This window comes from Tupaia chinensis, unplaced genomic scaffold (genome assembly GCF_000334495.1).
Source record: "Tupaia chinensis unplaced genomic scaffold, TupChi_1.0 Scaffold000465_1, whole genome shotgun sequence".
Lineage (NCBI taxonomy): Eukaryota > Metazoa > Chordata > Mammalia > Scandentia > Tupaiidae > Tupaia > Tupaia belangeri.
The window spans coordinates 1,901,879-1,912,221 of record NW_006159974.1 but is presented as its reverse complement, the minus strand read 5'-3'; the positions used below and the strand labels follow the sequence as shown (position 1 = coordinate 1,912,221).

The window sequence follows — 10,343 nt, the reverse complement described above, 5'->3', positions numbered from 1 at the left end:
TTTGGGGAGTTGCTTGGGAGCTGGCCCAGGTGTTCCCAGTATTTTCTTGAGGAACAGCTTTTTCCCTTTCTCTGAAGACTTGTAGCTGGTCAAGTGTTGTTGGTGACAGGTTCTTGTGGATAGTGGTGATGACAGGGGGTTAGAGAGAATCCAATGAGATTTTTTTTCCCTTTCTTTTTTTTTTTTTTAAAAAGATTTATTTATTTATTTAATTCCATTTGTTGTTATTTTTTTTAGATTTGACTACAGAGAGAGAAAGGTAAAGAGCCACCAGGTCCTGGACTTGAACCATGGTTAGCCATGTGGAATCCAGCACCTGTAACCACCATGCCACCAGCCAGCTCCCTTTTTCTTTCTTTTAAAATTTTTTTTTTTTCATGAGTGAGAAAGGCAGAGAGAAAGACATAAATAGCAATCTCAATGCGGCCCTGATGCCATAGTCCACCCTCGGCCAGCCTTGGATCATGGGCAAACACACATCTTTATGTACATGTGTATATGGTGTACTCTGGAAGGTCTCTAGACGTGAGACCAGCGCCTTCCCTGTGGGCCAGCCTCACAGAGCATCATCTTTTCCTACTATGCTACTGTCTGTCCTCAAGGTGTGGTTTAAAAAATGGCTTTAAGGGACCAGCAGTTGGCATAATGTCTATGTCGCTGAACTCTCGTGTAGTCGACCGCAGTTCAAGTCTCGGACTCAGTGGCTTAAACTCAGGCCAGGCACGTGTGCGTGCATGCCCAGGATCCCGAGAGGAGAGTGGAGGAGAAGGGATTGTGGCATGACCATCCCCCTGAGGGGTGATTTCTCACTTTCTGTCTCTCTGTCTCTGTCTTTCTGGCAAGTGCACGCACCCTATAGCAAAAACTTCTAAAAAAAATAAATGGCTTTAAATTTTGTGTCCTTCCATTGAAAAGTGGGGTGTTTGTCCCCTCCCCCTAGAATCTGGGCAGACTTAATGACTGCAGCTGTTAGTGAATGGTGAAGTGAGATGACGTGACACCAAGGATAGGTTGTAAAGGCAGTGCAGCTTCTGCCTTGCGGCTGGGACACTTGGTTTTGGATCTCTGAGCCACCATGTAAGAAATCCAACCATCCTAAAGCTGACACTCTGAGGAAGCCCAGGCTACACAGGAAGGCCATGTGTGGGCACCCATGCTGACAGGCCCAGCTGAGCCAAGCCTTCAAAAATCATCGAGGCCCAAGTTCCTGATGATTCTAGGCCCCAGGTGTCAAGTCACCTTCAGCTGTTGAAGTTTTCCTAACTGTGTCCTCAAATATGTGGAACAGAGACAAGCCATCTCCGCTGAGCCTCTCCAAACTCCTGACCTACAGGTCCATGTGCATGGTAAAGTAGTTGGTTTATGCCCTTGAGTCCTGGGCTAGTTTGGTAATATCGATCATACCTGGGACACTAGGAGTCCAGTTTGCTGCCTGCTAACTCCTGTCTGGCCTATTGTCTCCCAGGAAAGAAACTCTCCAGTGCCCTGAGCCTTCGACCTTCCTTTCTTTCTTTTTTTTTTCTTTTCTTTTAGGTTTTGCCATAGGGTGCATGTGCCCTCTGAAGAGAGACAGAGAAAGGGAAAGTGATAAATCACCCCCAGGGGATGGCCATGCCTCGATCCCTTCTGCTCTCAGAATTTTGGGTATGCACACACATGTGCCCAGTGTGATTTTTAAGCCACTGGGTCCAGAATTCAAACCGTGATCAGCCATGCGGGAGTCCAGAACTTTAATCACCATGCTGCCTGCTGTCCTCCTCCCCACCTTTTTTCTTCCCCTTTCCACCAAGAAGTACACTGAAGAGCTGGCCCTGTAGTCTAGTAGTTAAAGGTCACTCACATGACCAACCAGAGTTTGAATTCTTGCCCTTGGGAGATGCCTGGTCTTTGAGAAATTCAAGCTGTGCCAAAAACTTCTAGAAGTTAAACCTAGTGTTGTGTGATAGGGACCCTTTCCTAGGGGAAGAAGAGGTTAGTGTCCCCCAGGGCTTAGGAAGGTATAGGCTGGGGATTTATACCAGCCTGGGTGTGTAAGGTCCTGAAGACCTCGATAAGTTTTGAATTTAACTGATGCTAATTAGGAGAGTCCAGAATTCTGGGAAGCAGGGTGGTTGTGCTTCAGTCTCAAGAGGAATCCTGGTCTCACTATTTACTAGTTGTGCAGCTTGGAAAGGTCACTTCACCTCTCTGCTCTATAGGCACCTCCATGATGCTACAGGATGAAGCCTAGTGCCGTGCCTGGTGTCTAGGAGTACTCCATAAATGAGTTATGGATTTCATTGCCCAAGACCTGAAGCATTTGGTTGTTGAGCCTTTCACAGCGAACTCCCTTCTCTGAGTACTCTAGTGCCTGCCCATTAGGGTAACCAGTCATTTATACTTGTTTGCTCCTAGGTTGTAAGTTCTTTGAGGGCAGGGCCATGTCTGGTACCCACTCTAGCTTTTAGCAAAGAAGAAATTTAGTTAAGTATTGTGAGAAAGAGTACATGTGTGGGTAGCTCTTTAGAGCCTGTGACCAGAGGTGATGGAGGAAGAAATAAAAACTCAACCTAGTGGGACCAGCAGTTAGCGTAATGGCTATGTCGCTGGACTCCCACGTAGTCAACGGCGGTTCACGTCCCGGACCAGTGGCTTAAAACTCACGCCGGGCACATGTGCGTGCATGCCCAAGATCCTGAGAGGAGAATGGAGGAGAAGGGATTGCGGCGTGGCCATCCCCCCTGGGGGGTGATTTCTCGCTTTCTGTCTCTCTGTCTCTCTCTGTCTGGCGAGCACACGCACCCTATAGCAAAAACCTCTTAAACAAACAAAAAACTCCACCTAGTGACCCTACTAAGGCATATTCTTTTTTTTTTTTTTAAGTCTGCTTAGGGTGCATGTGCTTCCTGGAGAGAGACAGAGAGAGAGGGAAAAGTGGGAAATCACCTCCCACAGGGAATGGCCATACCATAATCCCTTCTCATTTATTCTCTTGGGATTTTGGGGTGCTCATGCACACATACCTGGTGTGATTTTCAAATTGCTGGGTCTGGGATTCAAACTGCTCAGCCAGCTGTATGGATCCAGCTGCCTTACTTCCACACTTCCTGCTGGCCCACTAAGGCATATTCTTAAATATTTAATTGTGAACAGCTTCAGGTTAGTTTTCCTGAACTGTGGAAGGGGTAAGAAGAGGCAGGCCGAAGCTCGGAAGGAGGTAGAGGCTGGGACCAAAGTGTTGGAAGTGCCTGTGATCAAAAGTTATAATTGGCTTTTGTTCTTCACCAGGTCCAGCAGGGTGGTACCTCATGGCCATTCAGAGTCTGGGTAAGATACTTCTTGAGGTATCTGTGTACTCTTGAGTGAAATCCCCTATCAGTGTATTCAAGCAAGTCCCCGGGCCCAGTGCATGGCAGTGGTAGATTGTGACACCAACAGCCCATGGAATAAACTTCCCAGCATCCTGGCTTCTAAGAGCAGTCCCTTCTACACTGACTCTGGACTTGGCCAACAAAACTGCCTCAAACCTGATGAAAGTGGGGTGTAGAGTGGGAGGTTGTACAGATTTTTGCAGACATACTAACCATGGGACCCTTTGTGTAGGGAGCAGCTCAAAATCACCAACCACGTCCTTTCTGGGTGGATCCCAGTAGCTCCGACGTGTCTAAGGAAGGCCTGGTGAGCAGGGCAATGAATGATCCTCCAGTAGAGGAACATGGATTAGGCAGTCTCCCTAACATTTCGGTTAGGGAAATCCTGGGACAGGTCTGGGCAGGACAGGATGACAGCCCAGCACAGAACCAGGCAGCAGAGAAGGGGAAGAAATAGATGGAGGTGAAAAAGACCATGGAGGGAGAATCCATGGCATTTGGTCACAGTGGAGGGGAGGAGGTGCCAGAGCAAAGGGGAAGGGAGAGGTCAGAGGTTGAGGTTGGCGATCCATGTGGACTCAACCTCAGGACAGAGAGATTGACAATGCTGCTCACAGGAATGAGCTGCAGCTTTAGGGGAAGGCAATGAATCTGGTGTGTCTGAAGCCCAGCCTGGTGAAAACATGGAGGTGGGTAGAGTACTTCTGAAGCTCCCTAGAGAATTAGATTGTGAATGTGGGAGTTCTCTGCATTGCAGGAGAGGGTCGATGGCAGGGGAGTGAATGAGATTAAGAGAAAAAGGAGGGGACTGTGTCAGAACCCCAGGGGCTCCTCCCAAATGACTGGTCGCTTGGTGCTGCAGGGGATCCATGCTGGGCTAGGGCCCTGTTTCCTTCCACTGAATGCCAGGCTTCCTCCAGTGGCTTATTTTCTTGTCTCTATGGATACCATCTCTACTCAGTACGAGACCCTCTAGGTCTGTGCCAAACCTGCCCACAATCCAGTGTTATTTCTGAGCTGGACACCTTCGGGTCATACACACACCTGTGAACAGACTTTCAGAGCCTTTTCTGGGAGCTACTGAACTTTCCCCAGAAGAAATGTACCTGTACCAGACCCAGTTAATTTGACACAACCAGAAAGGGCTTGTCAATTCCTGATACCCACGCTGAGGGCAGGTAAAGAAGCTCTGCTCCTGACCACCTGCCTTGCCCAGCTGAGAACAGACAGAGAGTAAAAGGAGTAGCTCATTACCTCACAGCTGGCCAAGGGGCATCTGCCATTTCCAATTTCCTAGGGTGGAGGCTTTCCAAATCTGCTCCTTGATGACTTTTATCAGCAGTTATGTGCCACACTCTGGAAATCACTTGCAGCCCCTCCTTTGTTTTGCTGGACAAAACAGCATAAAGGTGGTGGACGGAGTGATGGTGTGGGCCCCAAGGACTGAATCACTCCCTGGTGCTGCGCCCGCACCCTTCACTGGGCTAGCCGTTTCATAACTCCTTCGACCACAGAACAGTAAGAATATACATTTATTTATGTAGGTATTTATATAGAAAAAAAAAAAAAAACAAAAAACAACAGTTGGGATGGCCCAGAGCTCAGACTCACAAGGTAGAGTTCCAGCCTCTGCAGGCTGGTGAATTCTCCAGAGTGCACTTGTCTTTGGAAGGGCCGGAAGAGTGACGGGCGAGGGGGCGTGGCTGGGGGGGCCTGGCCAGAAATGGGCGGGGATCCCGGGCACTGGGCATGGCCTGTGTCTTAAGTTATAATTGAAAGGCTGCCCCCTCCCGCCAGGAGCGCAGCCCAAGGACCCCTCTCTGTACTGGAGGCAGTGGGAAGGGAAATAGGGTCCACAAGTCAGAGCTCCTACACGTAGGCGTTTTTGCCGTATTTGCCAAAGCTGCTGTCACCTTCATCCGAGGCAGTTAGGGGCATCACGGACACGGGGGCCTTATAGGGAAGCCGGGTGCTGTAGGGAGAGGGAGGCATGAATGCCTCGGTCCCAGCCTGCTGCCCGCACCCAACGCCGCGGTCTGCCCTCGCGCTTACCTGGTGGTGGGGTTCTCATCAGTGGCGCAGCAGCTACTGGAGCAGAGGCAGATGCCACCCAGGATGGAGAGCAGAGAGGCGCTCCAGCCCAGGTAGAGGGCAGGGCCCAGCTCGTACCTAGGGACAAGGACAACACGGGACAGGGAGAGCAGCGGGAGGTGAGGCGCCAGCTCCGGACGGCCAAGCCCCCTGCTGCTCCCGAGGTGATGTTCCCTCACTCACTTGGTGCCTGCGTACAAGGGGTTGAAGAACTCCTGAGTGATGTTGGCGGCGTACCAGGAGATGGCCACCATTCCGCAGACACCTGCAGAGACAGGAAGGGGCAGCAGTGCAGCGGGCGTGGGGAGGAGTGTGGACTTGACAGAGGGGCTACTCAGAGCAGATCGGGGGTTTTGTGCCTAAGAACTCCTTTCTTGGCCCCTCCTGTTTCCTAGAGTCAACAGAAAGTTCTCAATGTAGCACTCAGTACCTCAGTTCCAGCACACGGTTCCCATCTCCCACCACTCTGCACCCCTTCCTCTTTCCTCTTTTGTCCCACACCTGCCTCCCACATTCCTACCTTTAGGCCTTGATCCCAGTGTTTCCTGGCTTGGAATCTATCACATCCAAACCCTATCCATCCTTGAAAGCCCAGCTGTCCCTAGAAGTCTCTCCTGCCCTGCCCTGCCCTGCTTGCCCTGACTTCCCTTTTCCTTCGGCATCCCAAAGCCCTAGGAGCCTGAGACCCTCCTTCACCACTTGGTGTCAGGATGCCTGAAGCCAGCCAGACCGGCTATCAGCGCTCCTCCCTGTGGGAGCTTGTCCTCCAGTAAACCTGCCACCTTTCCGAAGTCTATTTTCACACCTGGAAAACAGGACAGAACTCGCTCTACCTTGAAGGCTTACTGTGTGCACATGCAGAAATGTGTGTGTGTGCTTGTGCACTCATGTCCTAACACTAGCCCCCCTCCCCCCCCGCCGGGCTGTAGGCTCTAAGGCACTATTCAGTCTCACCTTAGAAGCCCCTCCCACACCTAGCTCAAGCCTGACTCACAGTGGGAGCTCAGGAAACACTGGATGGAAGGGATCTAGAGAGTAGCAATGAAGGTGGGCTGAGCAGGAAAGAGGGAAGAACTGAGCACAGGAGGGCGGGTGTCAGCGCCAAAGGGAAGGTGAGGCAAGCTGGGGACAGGTCAGAGAACTCTGGGGTCTGTGGCTGTCTGTCTCCTACCTCCCACTGCCATGCAGGGCCCTCCTATCAGCTTCCCCACTTACCAGCCAGCATGTGTAGGGCCCCTGCAGTGGCCGCCAGTTTGGCTTTCCTGGAGAGCACCATGTCCCCAATGGTGGTGCAGCGCAGCCCCACGATGCCAAGGAAGAGGCCCAGGAAGCCCAGGAGGATGGCGGTGATCATGAGTGCCCGGCAGGCCTGGAGGTACCCTGAGAAGGGGTGCACGGCTGTCAGTGTTTCCCCTCTGTGTCCTCTGCCCTCTGCGACAGAGCCAGCCCCTCACAGGCCCTGCATGAGCTCAGGGACAGCTCCTCGTTCCTAAAAGTCCTCAAGCCCTCTCCTCCCCCTCTGGCTCCATCCAGCCTATTGGGTGAGGAGTGTTCCCTCTCTGGTGTCTCAGCCCCTCCTGCCCCACCCACTTGTCCCCTGCAGTTGACACCTTGCCTTACACCTCTATTGCAGGGCTTCTCAGCAACTACTGGCACTTTGGGCTGCAGGATGTGGAGCAGCCTCCTTGACCTCTACCCACTGAAGGCCAGAGCAGTCCCCACTCTCTGCCCCAGCCTGCCCCCAAAGCAATGACAAAGCAAAAGCAACCCCCAGTGCTGGCTTTAGAACCCTGTGAGATCACTCCCATGTTCTATTGTATATCAAAGAAACTGCACCCAGGCACCCTGTCTCTTCCCACACCTGACTCCTCATAAAGTCCCACCTACTGCCTAGCACAGTGCCAGGCACCCTGAGCTGTGTTTCTTCCTGGAGGAAGCAGTAGGGGGCAGCAGTGGCCTGTGACAGAGTGTAGAGGGCAGTTTCTGCTCTGGCAGGTGGCATACCTGGGCCCAGGATCAAGTCAGTGTAGGTCATAGTCTTTTGGTGCCTCGGTTTCCCCTTTATCAAAGCTGAGGGAAGCTGTTGGCTCCCCTTTCTGCCCCTCTGCCCCCCTTCTCTGTCTTCGATCCTTGCCAAGCACTCCCAAGGACCTTGTACCCCTCTTCCGGGTGGGGCAGTGCCATTGGTGCTGAAAAGAAAAGGCTGGGTCCCTGCCAGGGGGAGGTAAAGTAACCCAGCATTGGGGAGTAGGGAGGAGGGACAAAGTTCTCTGGGAACACTTTTGTACTCCCAGCCACTCCCTCCAGAGTTCCCACCTAACTATTTCCCCAACTGGCCCCGGTGGTCAAAGGAGAGGAGTCTGGAGGCCCTCTCAGGGCATGGGCTGAGCTGAGCAACTGGGGCTTGAGGGGTGCACAGCTGGAAGATAGCTACATGATAGGCTTCCTCTCAGGACTGCAACCAGCTGTGGAGGAATACCGAATTCCAGCTCCCGCCCACCACTTTTTAGAACTCAGGACAGGCTGCTTAGGCCTGCAGAGGTTTACCAGCTTCTGTGAAGTGCGCTTACAACAGCGCTATGGTAGACGTTATGATATAACCTAGGCAGAAGTACCTGGCCCAAGGTCTGGAGCCCCTCTGCCCTTCCCTCACGAGCACAGCCTTGCTCCCATCTGTCATGAACACTACAACTTCACTCATGTCAAGAGCAGCAATTCCAATGAGGCCCCTCTCAGGTGGATATGCTCACAGCAAAGCCCCCTCTTCACACTGTGGTGTATTTAAGGGGCAGGTGAGGTAGGGGTGGCCAGAGCTACTGGTAGCCTCCAGTGTCTTCTGGCCACTCAGCACTCAGGGCTTCAGGCTCAAGAAGTCTGCTTTTATAGGGGTTTTGGGGACCCCTGCCTTGGACACAGTCAGTCCTGGAGAGATTACAGCTGCTTCAGGAGATTGAGGATTGCGGGGGCACAAAACCCCATGCAGGCCTCTAACCGTTCAGCATCTTTGACATTCCTGGGGTAACCTGAATGTCACACCCAGTGCTGGCCTCTGTTCCTTCCCCTACCACCCAGGACCTACAGGATAGTACCTGGAAGAGCAAGATGGCGCCAGCGCCGAAGGACCCAGTGAAGGGTGGGAAGCGACCCCGCAGAGCGTGCAGGTCATTGACTCTTGGTTCCTGGCATGGGTAGACTGAAGGGAGACTTCCCTGGGAAAACGATGGGGAGGGCTAGTCATACGGGGTGAGCAGGAAGCAGGAAGATGCTGCAGCCAGTGGAGAGAACTGTTCTGGACCAAAAAAGCTGTAGGCGCCAGCCCTCTAAGAACTTCGAAAAATGTACTCTCCTGAGAATCCCAAACACACCTGCACACACACATACCTCCTCCTGACAGCAGATGCTCAGACCTACAGGCCAACTCCTACTGCAACCAGCCCTTACGAAGAAGGGCCCTTCAGAACTCAGCACCATGGGGGGGGCCAGTAGCCCAGCCAGGGGACACCTGGGGAAGCTACTGAGACTGGACGTGTTTCCCCACCAAGAAACCAAGGCCAAGCTTCCTCCTCAGCCCACCCCAGCAATTCCACTCCAAAATCAAATGCTAAAACGTGTGGTGTGTGTATTTACATTTGCACGTTTTGGCACTTATAATCTTCACAACCCCCCTGTGAACCGCTACCATTATCCTGATCTGGCAGATGGCTACTGAGGCTCACTTTATCACTTGCCTGAAGCGCAGAGCTAGTAAAGGCAGAAGTGGCACCAGCAAACTCATTTTGGTGCCTGCACCTGTGACCATTAAGACAGAGTGTCACACTAGGGCATGGGGCCATGAGTGACAGGCCACTGGCCCAGTTCCAGATGGAGGACCATCCCATCAAATCCCCAGCACTCCTGGCCGGAGAGCTTGATCCTGGCCTCCCTCTAGCCTTTTGAGGCCGAGGCTGGATGAAAGGCAGTCGCCATCCTCCCCCAGGGTCTCTCCAACCTCCCCGCCTCCCTCTACTCCCTGAAGCTCTCCCCAGCCCGTACCAGAGAGGGCCAGCATGGACGGGAACTCCCGGCAGTTGAAGACTCCCATGGAGTCGGTGGCACAGCTATGCCAGAGGTTCTCGAAGATGGTGTTGGTGGTGATGACGCTGCCGTGCACGGTGGACACTCGCCAGTAGCTGTTTGGCAGGGTCACCCCCAGCAACAGCAGTCCCAGGGCTGCCATGAAGAAGCCAAAGGTCTCCACAGCCATAGACATGGTGGGACACAGGGCCCCCCAGGGGCTGGGGCCCCAGAAAGAGGGACGGGCAGCACCCCAGAGAACCTGAAGAGGCTTTGGCTAAGGAGGGGTGGTAAGGCAGGCTGGGGGGGGGGGGGGGGGGGGGGGTGAAGTCCAGCTGTGGCCTCTGCTGGCCCCTTCCTCGGGCTCAGGTCCGTGTCCAGGTTTCTGTCTCCCGCCCTTCCTGGGTCTCTGCTTCCCGGCAGGTCAGAGGGACGAGCCAAGCGCTCGCTGCAGTTGTTGGCGAGATGGAGGGAATAAACGGAATGGGCCAAAAGTCCACCTCCTCCCCCCCAGCATGGACGGGAACTCCCGGCAGTTGAAGACTCCCATGGAGTCGGTGGCACAGCTATGCCAGAGGTTCTCGAAGATGGTGTTGGTGGTGATGACGCTGCCGTGCACGGTGGACACTCGCCAGTAGCTGTTTGGCAGGGTCACCCCCAGCAACAGCAGTCCCAGGGCTGCCATGAAGAAGCCAAAGGTCTCCACAGCCATAGACATGGTGGGACACAGGGCCCCCCAGGGGCTGGGGCCCCAGAAAGAGGGACGGGCAGCACCCCAGAGAACCTGAAGAGGCTTTGGCTAAGGAGGGGTGGTAAGGCAGGCTGGGGAGGGAGGGAGGGGAGGGACTG

The 10,343-nt window shown here is 53.5% G+C and overlaps 1 protein-coding gene across 1 annotated transcript; it reads right to left on the bottom strand.

The window, feature by feature from the left end:
- Positions 1-4,989: 4,989 nt before the first annotated feature.
- CLDN15 (claudin 15) lies at positions 4,990-9,813 on the bottom strand. Its single transcript, XM_006155672.3, has 5 exons — positions 9,474-9,813; positions 6,657-6,821; positions 5,625-5,706; positions 5,403-5,519; positions 4,990-5,322 (listed from the first exon to the last, which is right to left on the bottom strand). Exons 1-5 carry the CDS (start codon positions 9,688-9,690, stop codon positions 5,220-5,222), a joined length of 684 nt encoding a protein of 227 aa, XP_006155734.1. The 5' UTR covers positions 9,691-9,813; the 3' UTR covers positions 4,990-5,219.
- Between the last annotated feature and the right edge of the window lie 530 nt (positions 9,814-10,343).